General features: G+C 39.1%; 2 protein-coding genes across 2 annotated transcripts; both read right to left on the bottom strand.

Annotated features, from left to right (window-relative positions):
- Positions 1-3,808: 3,808 nt before the first annotated feature.
- On the bottom strand, positions 3,809-5,270 carry LOC129771836 (F-box/LRR-repeat protein 14-like). The gene is made up of 2 exons (XM_055775910.1): positions 3,984-5,270; positions 3,809-3,922 (listed from the first exon to the last, which is right to left on the bottom strand). Exon 1 carries the CDS (start codon positions 5,138-5,140, stop codon positions 4,046-4,048), a length of 1,095 nt encoding a protein of 364 aa, XP_055631885.1. The 5' UTR covers positions 5,141-5,270; the 3' UTR covers positions 3,809-3,922; positions 3,984-4,045.
- A 9,940-nt stretch (positions 5,271-15,210) lies between these two features.
- Positions 15,211-18,537, bottom strand: LOC129767370 (uncharacterized). The gene is made up of 5 exons (XM_055768175.1): positions 18,223-18,537; positions 17,641-18,166; positions 16,046-17,519; positions 15,788-15,977; positions 15,211-15,726 (listed from the first exon to the last, which is right to left on the bottom strand). Coding segments are annotated over exons 1-5 (2,259 nt in total). The 5' UTR covers positions 18,224-18,537; the 3' UTR covers positions 15,211-15,658.
- Between the last annotated feature and the right edge of the window lie 436 nt (positions 18,538-18,973).

Here is an 18,973-nt window from a genome sequence, read left to right as displayed (position 1 = left end):
TTATTATGGCAACACTCGTATAGCCTAGGATAGATAGGCGCAATATGGTCCCCCTAAGAACGAATCGTCTTAAATCATGTAGGAGCATTTAACATGTTAAAACCTCACGATTTGAAACCTTGTTGATCAATGTACATCGTATGAATATGCTTAAAATAAATTTATGTGGAAAATTTACATTATTCAAAATTTGTTCCATTTCCAACGATCGAAAGCACTACAATATGGCCATGTTGGTTGTTTCAAACATTTAAGCTTGTTTTCGTTAGGATGAATTTCGCGCCAACTCGACCAGATGTTGGCATGACCCTCTCAGAACTCAATGAAACTTTCTTGGCGTGAAGACCTTACCTAATTAAGCAACTTGGCATACTTAGTTTTCCGAAAATTTATCTAGACTAATTTGGTTTTTGATAATTTTTTAATAAAATTTCTATACTCGAAAATGGTAAGTCCTACAAAGTGTGTTTTAGGAAAATAGTCGAATTTTCAAAAAAATACTGAAAAAATATATATATTTTTGAAATTTTACACTGAAAAAAACGATTTCAAAAACTAAAAGTCGATTTTTTTCCAAATGATGATCTCAGATTTTGATGAAATGGCAGATAAATGATAGATAAATATTTGCCCTACAACTCTTCCATACATCGCAACTTGTACATATTCAAGGCAAAAAAGTTTTTCTAACAAAAACGTCATTTTTCAAACCTTGGATGCTAAAGTACAGTTTTCAGCTTGTTTTCGTAGTCAAATACAATATGTTTCACTTCAGAGAGCAACGACAGCTCTCATACAATAGCGATCTGCCAAAATCTCTTGATCGGTCGGTCTGCTATCGAATAGTTATAGATTTAGGTATCTATTAAGAGTCACTGTAAGTCACTCTGAATATGATAAAAATAAATGGATTGTATAGATACCTAAAGGATGAATAAAATGGCTTTGCAGTTGTTTGAAAAATACCAGTCGTGACCGGCAGCAAATATAAAGTGGCGGAAAAAATAGCATTATTTCGTTCCTGCGTAATCATCAGAATTCAACAAAGAAAAGTGTGACATTGTTTAGCAACATAAGTCAAGCAGTGATCTCCAACGAGTGGCATCGATAGCATTGGTTCCATGCATCGCCGCCCATAGAGGAACTGAATTTTGCCCCACAGTAACAATACAGGGTGTCCTGTGGAAGATTCTCTAATCTTTATTCCGACAACTTTGATGAACTCGGTGTTATTATGAATACCATGATACTGTCATGTCACGGGGAATGGAGTAAGTTGTAAATTTGTTTATTTGGATTCGATAAATGCGCTATGAGATGTAATTGAGCACTAAAAATGTAGCTCTCGTAGACCGATTGAAACATGGAGAAAGGTCTAATTTCGATTAACCTAAATGAATAGAATTTTTTTGTTTCTATTTTAAGGATTAAACTAACAGAGAGTTGCAACCCCATAAAATGACAATGGCGGCCACTGGCCTAAAACGATCATTATGATTGAGTATGTATAATATTGATTTGTTGATATTTCGAATAGCTGGTTTTGTAATTCAGACATTCGTAATTGGTGGACAAGACCCGAATCAGAACGATAGTTACATCGAATAAGGCTATTGATCTTTTGTTTTTACGAAATAGATATTTTCAACGATATTGTTTTGAAGACATACTTTGAATGAAAAAATATCTAAGATTCAATATCCGTCTAAAGAAAATCTGAATAATTTTCTGTTTTGGGCAAATTCCTTGAAACTCATCAGATGTTTTATATGAAAATTATGCTTCTGACCGACGCTACTGACCAGTTTCTGTTTAAATAATTATATCAAACCTCATGTCCCGTATATAAAATTACACGAGAATGGGAAGGAGTAGCTCAGATTATACTGATCATAAAATGGATAAATTTGGGTTTATTCTGATATATAGAAGATATCATTATTCATCAAAATTGTAGAAACGGTTCTTAAAAAATGATTCTAACGTTGACCTATACTAAATACTTCTCACTATTCAAACGAGTAAGACAGAACTGAGTACAATAGTATGCGAGATTTCGATTATTAAACATAATAGTCATGTTTTATCTCTAGCGTAGAATTACATTCCCATATTTTCAACAACTACATACATTATTCCAGAGCAACCAAGTATTCCTCCCCATCTTTGAGACAGTATTTGATTCAGCAAACTAATCATCGAGGTATAATCGCAAACTTGTCGTTCCAAAATATACGATTAATTAAATGGAATATTATCTCATACGCTATATTAATTTTACCTGCATAACGTTAAAACGTCCGAAATTATGCAACCGATACAACGTTCAAACAGCCGACATTATGCACCGAACATGTCTCTTATAAACGGGAATGTACACTTTCACTTCACGTAGTTCATTTTCACACGTAACTGTCCGTGACAATGATGATAGACACAAAAAGATTAAGTGAAGTGTAAGTGACGTAAAAGCGTACGTGGCAGTGATGTTCGTGATCAGGCCCATTGAATGCGTTCTGAGTGGCAAGCTCTAGAACACGCGTGACCACAGTGCAAACCGGAAAAAAATTCTTTGACGAAATATTTCCCCGACCAGAACGGGAATCGAACCCGAACCCGCGGCATTTTAGGTGTAACGCAAACCACTCGGAAACGGAAGCACCTGCAAAGGATTTGCACAATGTAAATAACGTTGAAGTGTTTCTCGCGAGACGCAATGCACTAACACTGCATGTCGTACTGACGTACCACTCTTCACTCTTCACAAGCTAATTTGTGACCACTTTTTACGATAGGATGTTCTGGTATAATTCCGCACCATAATTTCACATCTAGCCATTTCCAACTATGATAACAAATTTTGAAAGCTTTATTTGCGGGTTATGTTGAAAAAATAACTGATCGTACTGTCCCAAGCAGGTATGCCCATCCCGCCCCGTACATTGACGCTCAACAAAAAAAAAACTGATCTTTTACATCAAACGGCAAACCAGCGTAATAAATCAGTTGAAATGTTCAGAAATAATACTAGTACAAATTGATATAAAGAGCAGAGTCATAAATTTCAGTATGAAGAGTACAGAGCTTATTTTGTTGACTGCTTTCCTTATGTGTTTTTTTCGTGATAATCAGTCAGTGTGAGATTTCATTCAATATCTTTATCGAACAATTGAATTTGGGGGGTCTCCGTAGCCACATTGGTTGCGCGTTCGCTTAGTAAGCGATCGATCGTGAGTTCAAAACTCAGGGCCCTCATTGACCATCTTTGTGTTGTTACAGAATAGCTACATTCACGCAACAATCATCAGCGATGGAGATCGATCCACGGTCGAAATAAGATCGATTCATCCATACAACTGCTCTGCTCTGCAAGACACATCGGACTGCTGTTCTATAAATAACTCAACAATGATCAATCAACTGTCTCCGCTGTCCGGTGGTCCAACTGGATAATGGAAGAACAGAAAGAATACTCTTACGCCTAAATGGCTACTGTGTGAATGTACCATATGTAATGGTAAAGAAGGAATACTGGCGAACGGCAACTGTGTAATGTGCTAATTATAGATATGATAACCATGTGACATGTACACGATCAAAATTCGGCTCTGTTACAGCTGAAATGCTAATGAGCCTTAAATAAATAAATGGGATAAAAAAAATGAAATTGAATGTCATGAACGCCATTTAGCGTAACGGAATACCAAATTTATTTGGATGAATTCAATAAATAGAAAATTAAACGAATATCAATAAATGGAATTGGATTGTGGTTGTGTCAGTTCAATAACTGAAGCCATTTCTAGGACTTACTCACGAAACGCCACTTCGGGAGTTGACTTGTTTCTATTTACTGAAGAAAGCAGCGCTGCAACTGAATGAAAGCTTCACGAGATGTTGCTTACTCCTCACGCGATCATCCCTAAATGAGTTATAACCAGCAACATACAATTTATTCCAATAGTAAAAAAAGGTTTACTCACATTCAAAATGCTCCTCTGGATAGCAGTATCGCCAACGATCATCTTCAGCGGTTTGGTATAAGTTAGCGAGATGGTGGACACATCGCCTGCATTAACTTTTTTTTTTCCAGCATCTCAATCACAGCGAACAGCAACTTGTCGGTGACCTGACAGTAGGAAATATCCAAAGTTTCTAGCAACGGGTTCCTTCCTATGAATTCGACTAACTGATTCTCGGTAATATGTATGCAACCAACAATATGCAACTGCCTGAAGTTGTCTTTTTGGCTTAGTATAGCAAGTTGCTCATCTCCGAAGTCCATCTTATAATTGAGATACAATTCTTTTAGGTTGGTCATTTTCTGTATCAATGCGTAGTCGACACCGAACAATACGTCATCCTCTAGTTCTATGCACTCAATTGAGTTACAGCCCGAAAGCTCTATGAGCAGTGAATCAATCGACCATTCGAGGATGTGTAGACTAATTCTACGAAGCTTGGTGAGTTTCGCTATCAGCGCAAAATTTGCTCGAGGCTGATAGGAGCATACTAGACTGGTCAATTCACTCATGTTTTGTGCGATAGATTCCATAGATGTTCCTGCTAGCCGATAGCAATATTTAATGTTGAGATGTTTGAGGGCCCTGTTGTTACTTAGAAAGGTGCAGAATGATTGTTCTTGGATTTCAGTGCATCCTTCTAAGTTAAGACTTTGTATATTTCTGATGGCTCTCAAGCATTTTCCAGTCATTTGATTATTATATGATAGGTCCAAATTCGATAGATGATTAGCAGCGATAAGGGTTTCTTCAATACTATCACCAATATTGCAATCGATCAGTTTCAAAATGTTTAAAGACTTCAAAACTTCTTGCAGGCTCTTCAAGGTTTTGGCGTTCATAGGAAAATAAAGAATCTCCAGCTCCGTCAGATGTAAGCAGTAACCGGGAATCAGTTTCAGAATATTTACTCCAATTTTTGCGAATCTGTTTCGTGGCAGTGACAGGCGCTCAATGTTGGGCCCTAATTCCACCAGTATTTTCCTCGCAATAGACATCGTTAAGCCATCTTCCCCGCAAGGCACCACTTCAAAATTAAAATATTTATATTGCTTGAGGATATCACTAACTACACCCTGAAAATGTGTACAAGATTCCTTTATCGAAATGAGATCCATCAAGTCAACATGCTTAAAAATCAAAAACAAACAGTCGACATTAAGCTCGACGATATTAAATGACTTAGTGTTTTCAGCAATCACTGGTTGATCTTTATCCGTCTTAGTTTTAGTTGATTTATGTGACTTTATCACATTCTGCTTTTTGTTGTATGAATCCATAAAAGCTTTATCGTTCCTTTTCAAGTTCAATATATCCTAGAACAGCAATTTATAACAGATTAGGATCATTTCTATCTTTGTCTGAACAGAAACCATTGTAAAATTTACTTACGATTACCATTTAACGAATTATAAAAGAAGCAAATTCACCGGAGTCTAAATTTCGTTTAGAATAAAAAAATTATTGCAATTCAAACTTTGCAATATCTTCCATGCGCTTTGAGAAAGAATGCCGAGGCCTTCACAAAAAGGGCGTCTTCTGAGTAAACACTCAACAAAATGTTTAGGAAATGCCAATAATTTTGAAGTAAATAAGCCCGATTTACAATCGTTCATAATGTGCGTATTTCGCTCGTTTTTCGCGGTTTTTTGACGTAGGACTACGTCTTTCATTTCTATACCGGGGTGTAAAATCAAAGTTACGAAAACGAAAGCGTTACGCCGGAGACCGAGATTTTGAGCGTTAATAACTCCTAAACAACTGAACGAAATGGTATGATAAACACTTCATTCGAAAGATAAAATGTCTACGCGTTATATATTTGTTACTTTTTGATCCAAAAACTTGTTTCAATAGTCTTAAAATTGCTTTCAAAACAGGCTATTGAAATCACCAATCGGTATATAAGCGAGCGCCACTCGGAAATCCACTCAGTTATAATTGAACAGCGATTGGGGCATGTTGTCGCTGTTGTGGCGAAGCTCTTCGTTTACCATGAAAGCGCGGATGAACGGTGTCACCAAGAGCCTGTGCACCTTAGGCCAGAAGGGAATCTATCAGGAGGAGAGTGATGCCACAAACGGTTCCCCAGGAAGAGATCGGAGCAGCCGCCACATACACACACGCGCGCGGTACTCTTCGTTTGAATGCCATTCAGCATCGAGAAAATTCCGGAAAGATTCAATCGTTGCTGGAAAATAATCTGCTAGTTCCCCTGGGAACTGAAAAATACATTCATGCAAAAGAGTTCATTTTAATGTTTTCTATCCATGTAACATTGCGACCAAATGTTTTTCAATCAAGTTCTATTAACAGGTGGTTATCGAGTTAGCGTTAACCACTGGTGGACTTCGAGTATCGAGGAAAATCTGGAAAAATCTAATCGTTGCTGAAAATAATCTGCCTATTCCCTGGCAATTGAAAAATACATTCATGCGAAAGAGTTTGTTTTAATGTTTTCTATCCACATAGTACTGCTGCGATCGAATACAATTGGTCTTGTGATTTTTCAATCAAGTGCAATTAATTAGCTTCTGAAAATTATTCTCCCCCATCGGTAGAATATTTTCGTATCGAATACAGTTTGCGCGCGCAATGGAAAATGTTTCGCATCGCGAAAATCATATATTTTTCAATCAATTATTGCTCAGTCGCCGAAAGTTTCAAACTCAGAGTTCATTCGCCTCTAGTTTGCCTTCCAAATTGTCATCGTAAACCACACCTTCTAACGATTCAATCACGGACAAAAAGCATACTTAAGCGATATTTTGGTGGCGATCGCATTCATTTTTCGTGAGGACATCGACAAGACAACATCGTTACTGAACGAGCTGACCGAACTGATCGAACTGAACGGGCTGGATGAGCTGGACGGCGAGGGATCGAGGGAATCCGGAAAAATATCCCTGCTGCAAAATAATCCGCCAGTTCCCCTTGGCATTGAAAATAACATGCAAGCTAAAGAGTTTATTTTAATGTTTTCTATCCATATAACACTGCGACCAAATACATCTGGTTCTGTGATTTTTCAATCAAGTGTACTTAGCAGGAAAGCTTCTGAAGATTATTCCTCCCCATCAGTAGGATATTTTCGTGTCCAATATTGGATGCATAAAACCTTGTACCTCCAACGTAACGCTCTCTTTTTCGAAGTCCCCCAAATATTCAATTATTCATTCATACAGAATGGATTCAGATTCAACTTCAAACAAATGATCACTAAATCAACGATAGTCCTACGTCACCATTGCGGTTATACCATAGATATAACCCACTTCCTGTTTTTTTCCTTCGCTAACCATCCAGGACGGAGCACGAGATCATCAGACTGTGCAAAATAAGATAGAACTATTTTTTTTGCTGCGAAATCAAGTGGCTTTGACAGAAAGCACTTCCCACATGAGACAATTGGAATGAATCGCTTCTAACGTGAAAACAAACGAATTCGCGAAAATTGAACAGCCAATCGGAATGAACCAATGAACCTCTGCCGATAAAACAAATGATAAAAATCTTGCTTCTTATTATTTCGGATATGACTTTAGAATGCATCTAACTTTTTGAAGCAATTCTATGGTTGAAGTTTTGATGACTTTTGAAAGGGTCGTGGTTTTATGAAACCATTTGAAGAAGGATGATTCATGTTTCTTTGTAGCACTCGCAAGAAAAACACACACGCTGGTCATATGTTAAAATCTCCAAAGATTAAATCGTATGACTTGGTATATTCTAACTCCTATATTTAGTCGACATTTTATGTCGATCAAAACATACAGCATGTAGATCTAAAATCGTAAAAATGCGGAAAATTTTATTGTATTCATCTCGACAAATTAAGTTATAATTGGATATAACAAACATCGGATTTATGGTATAATTGAACTAAAACGTAAAATTGAACTCATCGACATCACATCTGCCTTTCAGGCAGATGCAGTTCGAGAGTCACATATACGTACCATTTGAATCAATGTAGTATAGCGAAAAATTGTGTTACATGCTGTGGAATATATTTCAACAGTAAATCATATTAGATCGTAATTAAGGACATATTTTTCATGTTATGAATTTGACACATCAAGGTTGTTAATATGAATTTCAAGACGGGCATATGTTTCAAGGTGCGGTCGTTTGGTCACTAAGTTGGATAGAGGAGTGGCATATGAAAACAGTACGCAAGGAAGTGTTTACCAGAAGCATGAAAAAGAGAAATTAAGCATGAGCTTTTGAAACTCTGAATTCTTTCAATAAGTTTAGTGATATTCAGCTTTCACTAGTATCAGGTTGTTTCAAAAGTTCTTACCTCAAAGATTAATCGCTTCCTAAGTATCTGGCGCAGTCTGGCACCATGCTGAATAGCATATGTGTTGCACGAGACCGTCATGCAGGTTAACGAAACTGTGCTCCGCCTTGCGTCCCACTATTCGGTAAGGGCACCGCATGCAGCCTTTATATGTGCTATCGTACCTCTCTTACGCAGGCCACTCGATACTGTATCATGCGCGTTATCGTATGCCTCCCTCACGCAGGCTACTAGACTGTCCTCCGCCTTGCTTCCATCACGTTCTAATTCGTACGGAACCACCAACGCACAGATGAGGAAATACTTTTGCAACGCCTTGATAAATATCAGATAAATGATGAAGTATAATTCATCTATTTCTTGTGCTAATCAAACTCCAGACGGCTTCGGCAACAAAATACCAGCGCAGGATTAATAGATTACATTTTGTATTTTAAAATTTTATTTTATGGAAATAGATGTACAACACATAACCTCTTTTGTCATTATTGCAAGAGCTGAAATACAATAATAATACGAATGCAACCCGATAAGGGGCTGTCCACATACCACGTGGACAGAAATAGCACGGTTTTAGACTCCCCCCTCCCCCTCCGTGGACAAGCGTGGACATTTTCATACCCCTACCCCCCTTTGTCCACGTGGACATTTTTCCTTTTTAAATTAAAATAATTAAGGAAAGAACTGATTTGCGTCTAAATTCCATTTAATTTTTCATTCCATTTAAGGGAGACCCCTGTCTCCCTTGATTAATTTCTTCCATTTGATTCATATGGAATTCCAGTAGGATATTTTACTACAGAGATGCATTGTTTTGCATTGTTTTATGGCAGAGTAACAGTGTTACTCAAAATTTTAGATGAATAATGCTTTGCCCACACCGGGATATGATCGATCACTGCTAATGGCGATTCATCTTCACTCTGGAATTCCGATTCACCTTTAGTCGGCAGCGCAATTCAAAACCTTTTCCGCCATAGTTCAGAGAATTTTCAGAGGGTATTCAAAGCGTATTGAGATATTTTATTATTTTTCAAATGCTTATAGACCATTCGACATTGATTGTCTAGATGACTTCCAAAGTGCTCGCGGGGAAGAATTACATCAGACAACTCACGTATCTTTGATTCCCAACTATGAAATCGAGCTCAAATCTCAAATATGAAAGTTGAACAGTTCTTGAGACCCATTTTTTGCCTTAGATTGATCCTAATTCAAAAGTACGCTACATAGAACAATTTAATTGAATTCATTTGAAAAATGAGAAAATTTTCCGTAATATTCTGTTGTAGAACATTTTAAATAGTGAAAGATAACAATAGGAATAACATTGTAGTGTCGAGGAAGGAATTTTAGAAGAGTTGGAGAGCTTTAATTTTGTTGATATAAACAATCAAATTCATCATCTATTTTTGGGGGGGAATTTTTTTTTTCTGTATTATAGTGACTTTCAACGCTTCTAGCTGGTTCGTCACTTTTACCTTCAAATGTTTTACAACTGCAATCTATGCGAAATTTTCTGAAAAAAATAGAATACTGGGTTAACTGATTCATGTTTGACGGCTAGTAGTGCATGGATCATTTCACGCAAATGAAATATTAATCCCTAGAAATTGACGGGATTCCAGTACTTTGAAAAATTCTAACTTTTCGAGAAAAGTAATGCGACAAAATGATTATACATGAAATTCTGCATGAAAAACTATACAGACATTATTATCCTAAGACTAATTGTTCTCGAGAGCTCTATACAAGCTCTATAGAAAATTGTATTTGACAAAAAAACCATATGTGTAATATCAAGGAAACTTAACCATTATGGAATCGCTTTTTTTATCTGTATTATAATGATTTTCAACTCATTTGGCTGGTTCGTCTCTTTTTACTTCCATTTTTGGAAGAATGTCGGGAGTGAGAATTGAACTCGTGACCTTTAGCGTGAGAGGCATGGATGTTACCACTACGCCAGATCGCCTCCCATTATGGAATCGCTTATTTTTTATAGGTTTGAGCTAGGAACGTCTATGCATAGCCCGCAACCATAAAAGTTATAGGGTCATACAAAATATCTCGGTCGCTCACAGTTTACGTGAGTTATTTTTAGAATATGGATTTCAGTGAAGAAGTTCAATGATATATGAAGCACTCTCAGGCAGCTCAATTCGTTTATTGATAAGTACGGAATACTCAAGTTGGGCGGAAAGTTTTAAAATTCTTAAATATGGAACAGTTTTTATTTAATTTAGAATGTATCGGTGATTATATTTGAAAAAATATTCATTTTTCGTGTCCACGTGGACATAGTCTATACCCCCTACCCCCTCTCCGTGGACAAGCGTGGACATTTTCATACCCCCTACCCCCCCTAAAATTGTCCACGTGGTATGTGGACAGCCCCTAACGTTTAATTGATATAGCACGTTGGTCTTAAATCCCCATATTTTGTTATATATTTTGCCACTTATATTTACCATTGGCTCACGTTGAATACACGAATAGTTAGTACGGTAGAAAATGACTATCGAATTGGTATTTTATTTATTTAAGTGCGATTCACATACAACATCCACGTCACGTTCACGTTCCGTCACGTCACGTTGCGTCAATTATTCTTCCATGGAATTCCTATTGAAGCATTCACATACACCAGCAACGGCAAGTCGAAGTTCCCGTTGCCGGTGTATGTGAATGTTTGCAAAAGAACTGCTTGGAACAATAATTGACGCAACGTGACGGGACGGAACGTGAACGTGACGTGGATATTGTATGTGAATCGCACTTAACATACACCGGCAACGGCAACTTTGACTTGCCGTTGCTGGTGTATGTGAATACTTCAATAGGAATTACATGGAAGAATAATTGACGCAACGTGACGTGACGGAACGTGAACGTGACGTGGATGTTGTATGTGAATCGCGCTTTAATGAGAAACGTTTTCGTCCTCATGGTTGCACACAGGGTTGCCAATAATATTTTTGAAAAAACGGGAAGATTGCTCTTAAAAAACTGGATCCTGTAAAACCTTTATATTTTAAGAAGACCGGTTATGATTTATCTAAATTGATTTTTTACCAATTTCAATGCTTGATAAATAGAATGCATCGTGTAGGTTTTGTATGTAGTTCATAAAACTGTAACTGTAATTACTGTGAAATAATATTTGAGGGATGGTTTTATTTGGGTTCACATGCATTTTATGCAAAATAAACATTAGCTATTTAGGGGAGTTTGTTCGCATTGATTAAATCAATTATATTTAGAACTAAAATTCCTTTGAGTGACCATGAGAAACTAATATCCATTTGTTGTAAACTATTCACTCTATGACCTTCTAAACTTCAGAATGTTTTGGAGGATCTATAACATCTGATGCTAAATCTAGGCTGTTAAATAAAATTAACAATTGAGTGGTACCCTGTTTTTAAAGTAGTTTGATAAGTTTCTACCATTCGGGAAAGCTCTTCGGTTTGGAATTTTCAACAAAACACCGACGGATTGAACAAAATCGAAAGAACCGAATTATAACCTCGCCAGAGATCGATCCAAGATCGAATGATAAATGTCAGAAAATAAAATTACACAAGAAATAGGAAGAGGGAGGGACAGATGATATTTATCATTGTAAATCTATTTTACATAAAATGGATAATTTAATTTTTTTAATTTATTTCGTATCGTCTTCGACTTTAAAAGTAGTACAGACTTAGCTATTTTATTTGTCTTATTCTATTTTTAAATGTATTTTTTGCAATATTGAAGTCAAAAACGTCTGTCACTTCGTTGAATAGCCTACTGCTGGTGATCAGAGGCTCGAAATAGGCGTACTGAGTACGATGAGCAGGTACCCACAAGAGGACTCGATTTTTCGCACAGGTGCATGGAAGTTCAAATTCTCTAGCAAGTAGCAACAATCCAGACGGCCGGTGATCAGATCGAATATAAACAGCCTGCTCGAATTTATCCGCCGCTTGGCTAACGTCTCTAAATCGATCAATTTACATCGATCCTCATATGCCGGTAATATTACGGGATTGGTCCAGGGTAAGCGACGCAATGCATATTTTATGAAAGTTTTCTGGACGTTTTCGATTCGAGTTATTTGCTCTCTGTGGTATGGTGCCCAAACTTGTACTGCATATTCTAATGTGCTTCTAACTAGAGAACAAAATAGGGTCTTCAAAGCGTATAAATCGTTAAAGGCTGCCGTGTTGCGTCGGATGAAGCCCAGCAAAGCGTACGCTTTTGCAGTAATCGCGGAGATGTGCTCGTTGAATTTCGCTTTGGAGTCTATCAGTATGCCTAGGTCTCGAATTTTCTCAACGCGTTCCAGGTTGCTTGTGCCCATTGTGTAAGCGAAATCGATTAGAGAGCGTTGACGAGTGAAAGACATGACTTTACACTTCGAAGTGTTCACTTGCATGCCATTTGAAGAGCACCAATCTAATAGTGAGTTTAGATCCTCCTGAAGCACACAGCAGTCCAGCGACGAGGACACGGCACGATAGATCTTAAGGTCGTCTGCATACATCAGACAATCGCAGCGAAGAAGACTGCAGATGTCGTTGACAAAAATGTTGAAAATGAGTGGTCCTAAGTGGCTGCCCTGTGGCACTCCAGAGGGGATGTTGAATGTGCCAGACATGGCACCATTGAATTTAACGAACCCCTCGCGACTTGTTAAGTAAGAGTGCGTCCATTTAGTGATCCAATCCGGCAGGTCTATGCCTCTCATTTTATCAACAGCTGTCGCGTGCGGAACTTTGTCGAAGGCTTTGGCAAAATCTATATAGACTGTGTCGAGCTGTTTCCGTTTCTCGAGCTTCCCAATCAGTCCATGCACAAACGTCATCAGGTTTGCAGTAGTTGAGCGACTTTTCATAAACCCGTGCTGTCTATCTGATATAACATGTCGAACGGAGCGGTAAATGACGTCATGTACCATTTTCTCTAGAACCTTACCTAGACAATTCAATATTGAGATCGGGCGATAGTTGGCAACATTGTGGATATTGCCGCTTTTGTGGATTGGTGAAATCGATGCGATCTTCCATGCCTTCGGGAACACTCCATCAGATAACGACTTATTGAAGAGAATCGACACGGGGAGCGACAACGATGTGGCGCATTGTTTTAACAACAATGGTGGTAGCCGATCCGGCCCTGCGCCTTTCGATATATCTACAGATGAAAGCGCCGTCTGAACGTCACTAGGTGACAATGCAAGGCGAGGGAGATGAAGGGTGTGAGAAGAGTTTAGTTCACTTTCAACGACGGATGGCTCATTAGTGTAAACGCTGCTGACGAAGTCAGCGAAAAGGTTCGCAGACTCACGGTGATTGTTGGCTTGGCGCTCGCCGTAGAACAAATCCGAAGGGGATCCATGGTTTTCTTTCCTACTCTTGATGAAGGTCCAGAAAGATGACGGATCGCGCTTAAAATTTCTTTCCAAACGGTTGATGTGGTTGCGAAATGCAGCGTTCTTCAATTCATTGTAAGTGCTTTCCGCGCTTTGGAGAGCTAGCTTGTTTTCTGCAGAACGATTCTTGAAGTAACGTTTGCGAATTTTTCGAAGTCTGTTGCGATTCGTTCCTAATTCCTTACACCACCAGTGGCATTTGTGGTGCTTTTGCGATTTTTTCTTCTTGAGCGGTACCTTGTCATCTATTTGAGCGTTAACGACTTCATAGAAACGGGAAACAGCAGTGTTTACTGGGCAGTCAGACAGAAGGAGTACCCAGTCCACATTAGCCAAAGCTTCGTCCAACAGCGCAAGATCACATCTTTGAAGTCGTAATAAAAGGTGTCGTCTTGGTCTTCATTCGAAATAGAAGAAACGTCACATGTTAAAACGAATGGTCTATGATGTGCGTCGACCTTAAGCAGCGCAGTGGATGGTTCCAAGATTTGAAATGGTTTAGTGTTATTTATGAAAGACAAGTCAAGCAGGCGGCCATTGGCGTTAAGGAAATTGCAGATTTGAGACAATCCAGAGCCAAGAATCGTCTGTATAAAGGTGATTTCTGACTCAGAGGAAGCGTTAGCGGGTAAATAGCTGTCCAACTGTTCATCGAAGTACCACAAAAGGTTCGGTAAGTTATAGTCTCCCAGAATGATAACCGCGTCGGTTTCGTTTTTGCGATCGAGAAGGTACTGAACGCTGCTACAGTGTTTCCTCTACATCTCTGGATCGCTATTGGGTTTCAAGAATAGGGCACACATATGAAAAACTGGATAAAACTGGACGATATTCCAGAAAACTGGAAGATTTTAGGGTTCAACTGGATGACTGGATCGAGAAAAAAAACTGGAAGAATCCAGTTTAAACTGGAACATTGGCAACGCTGGTTGCACAGACTGATTAAGGCTATGTTCTCACTTCAGCGGGGCGTGAGTGGGGCGTGTTCACTTCTCGCCACGATATTTTAATTCACTCACATTGCACCGTGCCAACGGCGTTCGATTAATTATAGTCGATTAATTTTGTATCGAATAATTAGAAATCAAAATATGAATACATCGAAAAATTGTCACTGTAATCGCGATTAGTGAAAGAAGGAATCTTTCTCAAGGTTAATGCATTTTTAGGCTAAGAATTAGGCTATATAATTTTTTTTATCCAACCATCTAACATCGACAACCCGATAGACCACGCGGCAATAATGACAACGTGATACGTGATTATTTAAAGAAATAAGTATTCGTTCGATTAATCGAATATTGAAAGACAATTATTCGAATGAATCGAATATTGAAAAATGCCCCAACGATTAATCGATAATCGAATAAATGAAAAATTTAGACATCACTAATTGTATCGACTTCTCGATTCGATCTACATAATAGTTTAAGTTGTGTTCATACAAAAACAAATTATTTTCTGTAGTATTGTTTAACTTGTTTATTTTTTTTTTGTTTTCTCCGGGATAACAAAACAAAATCAGTCTAGTTTTTCAAACTATGATACGAAGAATAAAATCCGACATCAGGAAATGATTGTAATTAAAACGTACAGGTAAGAAAACCAGCGCTTCGTGTGTTTTTCAAGATAAACTATAGAAAAGTAGGGTTGTAATATCGATAACAATGAACAATCGTTACTGAGTAAAAGAATTATTCTGAATGGCCCTTTCAGAAAGCGAAACTAGATTCGGTATTTGCTTTTGCTTAACGTTAAGTTGTTTTTGTTTTTCTATACAGTCCTTTCGACGACCGTTTAGTTTTCGACCGGTCAATGTTATATTTCTCTAATTCTATACATAGCATCGTAGCGCGAGCAAAGCTTCAGATAAGATGAGTTGATTGGCTGCACGGACAAACAGATTCATGGTGACTACATGTAAAGGTACCGGACCTCGTCCTCATCGCTGTCATAGAAGTACTGATAGAGGTCTGCAAAATCTGCGAATTTAGGGAAAAAGATAGGCGAATTGTTCAGCATGATACACGAAAACTGCATTACCTAGCTCTGAGTCATAGTCCACACCCCACATGTCGGAGTCATCGACCTCGTAGTCGTAGCCCATGAAATCTTCATCGTCATCGTCTAGCATATCGTCGAACGGATCGTGGGGCCCCATCATGCCGAGGTTGCTCGGGGTGAAGTCGAACGAAACCTCCAGCAGATGTGTGCTGCTTCCTATCAGTGCATTCTGTAGCGGAAATAAAGTGTGTGTAAGTTGGTGTATAAACTAGTTTGGTCGGCCTGGGATGATCTTACCTTCAGCAGTTCCGGGCAAATAGTTGACTGACCAACAATCATCTTCAGTGGATGCCGCACGCCGTGTGTCTGTGCCCTGACTTGCTCCCGCAAGATATCAACAGCCGAAAAAATTAATCTCTCCGAAATGTGACAGCAGGACATATCCAACAGGCGAAGATTTGGGTTCTTTTTGATGAATTTAATCATCTGCCCATCGGTAATATTGGAGCAACCGGCAATGTGCAGCTCTTCGAACTTTCCATTGTCGCACAGTTTTGAAAGGTGGGAATCTTGGAAGTCCGGTTTGTAGTTGATTTTGAGTACCTTCAAGTTGGTTAACTTTTCTAGCAGACTAAAGTCCATGGTAGCGAAAATACCATCGGACAGATCCAAGTGTTCCAGTTGATTGACTTCGCCTAGAGCTTGCACGATTGGATCGAGTTGTGAGAAACTGGTCACTATGAACTGTATCTTTTTGAGTTTTGGCAAAGCTCCGATTACTGCTATTTTTGTGGAATCCACACTGTCGTAACAGTTGTTACATACGAGTTCCGACAGTTCACTCAGATTGGTAGAGATGGATTTGATCGCTTCGAGTGTCAAACGACGACAGCCGTTAATGTTCAAATATTCAAGTCTTCTATTGTTCACGGTGAAGGCCGAGAATGGTTTCCCCTGGATATTCTGACAACTCTCCAAATTTAAATACTTGAGATTTTTGAATACTCTAAAGCACTTGCCGGTGATTTCGCTGTTGGAAGATAAATTCACCCGTTCGAGACGCTTGGCGTTCGCCAGATTTTTCTCGATGTTGTCCCCAATTCCACAACCCGACAGAGTAAGAGCTGTTAGCGATCTGAACACCACTTCAAGGTTTCTCAGAACTTTTGGATTCAAGGTGAAGTCTCGAATTTCCAGTTCACTCAGATGTAGACAGTGTCTGGGTATCAAGTTCAGAATTCTCGTTCCAGGTCGAGCGAAAGGTTCTGGTGAAATGTTCAAATGCTCTATGTGAGGACCCACTTCAGTGAGAATATCTCTCGTGTTCAACATGGTAAGACAGATGTCTTCATACAAATCGAAATCGAAAAACTTGTGCCGCTTGAGAATATTTTCCGCGATACCCTGGAACCGCGCACAGGTTCTTTTCAACGCTATGTGCTCCATCAAATCGACTTGTTCGAATATCAGCATGAGACAGTCATCATTAAGTTGCAAAATATTCGTTCCCTGCGCTTCCTCGTTGGAATCCGTTGAATTGGAGCACACTTCGGCTGTGTTCGATAATCCCGACGGGCATTCGTCTTCAGACGGACGTTCACCCGAGAGCGTCATTTTGTCCTCCGTACTGTCCTTCGTGTCAGAGGTAGTATGTGTAGCGTTTTTAGCATTTTCCTTCTTACTGTGAATCTCTTGGTATGCTTCCTGATGCCAGCTATCCGCCTTTGCTACGTAGCAAAATCTACCCAGCTTACGCCTTTGCTGTAGACATCTGAAATAGAAGAAAACTGATGTTAAAATTCATTACTACAAATTACAAAAAACATTAGGCTTGATGCACATGAGCCAGAACATTAGCAGATTATCAACAGACAAAAATCATCCATACTCACATGGCCGCGTGTTCGCAACTTTCGAAGGCTATGAACCCAAACCGGTTACCCCGGTCTTGGTGATGCCTTCGGCCAACCTGCCATCGACTACCTCCACTGGCTCCCTCCTCATCCTCGTAGTCATTGCTCTGATTTTGGTAGATTCTGATATTCTTAATAGGTCCGAATGGCTCGAACATTTCCCGCACGCTGGTCATCGTAACCTCCTCCAAGTACGGCTTGAAGCTGGCATACACCGTATTCACGGCGAAATTATCCTCCGTGTAGTAAATTTTCTGCAAAGTATTGTCCAATTCCGACGGGCGGCGATGATCGCCGCCGCGTCTGGCGGACCCAACCACACTGCCAAACGCCCCTATCAGCGCCAAACCGTTGAAAAAATGTAGCTCATCATCGGTCGGATCGAGCCATCCCATGCAGCCACCGCTAGGGAGATCATTGTGATTGCAAGCTCCATCGATTCGGTTGCCGCCGACACCTCTGCGACCTCGACGGCGTCCGCGACCATGTCCATTATTCCGACTCACTACAATTTGTGGCATTGTTAGTTTAAACCAAGTTCATGGGGAAATTTTTACTTACTTTTGACTTTCGTTCGTTGTCACGGAAGACAAATCGAAGCACGATTGTTTTCAATGCAGTCGAATCTTATCTAGGAAGAAAAACCGAGCACTTCGCTCGTGCAAGTATTACTATGCGTTGCTGCGCTATCCGTTAACGATTGGTCGAACAAAACCTCCGGGGTTATTCGCTGTCGTGCAAATATGTTCTATCCACAAGAACGTGTATTGTTCGCAATCGCTACCACAGCTGCTACTTTGGCAAGCGAATATGTTTCTTTTGTATTTTGTTTTCTGTACCCGCCGCCGTCTACCCAGTAAACCGAAACTGGCTTATTACCTGTATAAATCGATGCACTAAAACCACTAAAACATTTGTTTCAAGTAACGGGTGAAAATTTCTGAAAGATTCAACAAGATGAATACAAGTATTACTACTAGGTGGGCCGATATGCCAAAACCACTCTGCAGCCATCTTGAAAGCAGGGGATAGTAACTTCAAGCAAAAAAGTGGGAGCGATTCGAGATTGTTTTTATGTAAACAGTGAACTTTTTTTACACTCTAAAAATCGAACCGACTTGCACTGACAACTGAATGATATTGTCAATTTGTGCGAGATGCCTCAAAACAGCTGGGAATAAATATTGTCTATATACAGTAAGTACAATTAATGCGACGTTTAGATTATTGAAGAGACCTGTAATGTGACACGTTTAATTGGACATTTTTGTAAACATCGAGTTCGGGGACCAAATTATGGCGTCACATTAAA

The sequence above is a fragment of the Toxorhynchites rutilus genome, chromosome 2 (assembly GCF_029784135.1).
Source record: "Toxorhynchites rutilus septentrionalis strain SRP chromosome 2, ASM2978413v1, whole genome shotgun sequence".
Classification (NCBI taxonomy): Eukaryota; Metazoa; Arthropoda; class Insecta; order Diptera; family Culicidae; genus Toxorhynchites; species Toxorhynchites rutilus.
The sequence above is the reverse complement of the archived record's forward strand: the minus strand, read 5'-3'. Positions and strand labels throughout refer to the sequence as shown.

Coding starts and splice junctions, on each gene's coding strand:
- LOC129771836 (XM_055775910.1), bottom strand. CDS start 5,140: ATGGATCTCATTTCGATAAAGGAATCTTGTACACATTTTCAGGGTGTA.
- LOC129767370 (XM_055768175.1), bottom strand. Junction 15,978..16,045: donor TTTGCCCGGAACTGCTGAAG/GTAAGATCATCC, acceptor TTTCCGCTACAG/AATGCACTGATAGGAAGCAG. Junction 15,727..15,787: donor GGACTATGACTCAGAGCTAG/GTAATGCAGTTT, acceptor CTAAATTCGCAG/ATTTTGCAGACCTCTATCAG.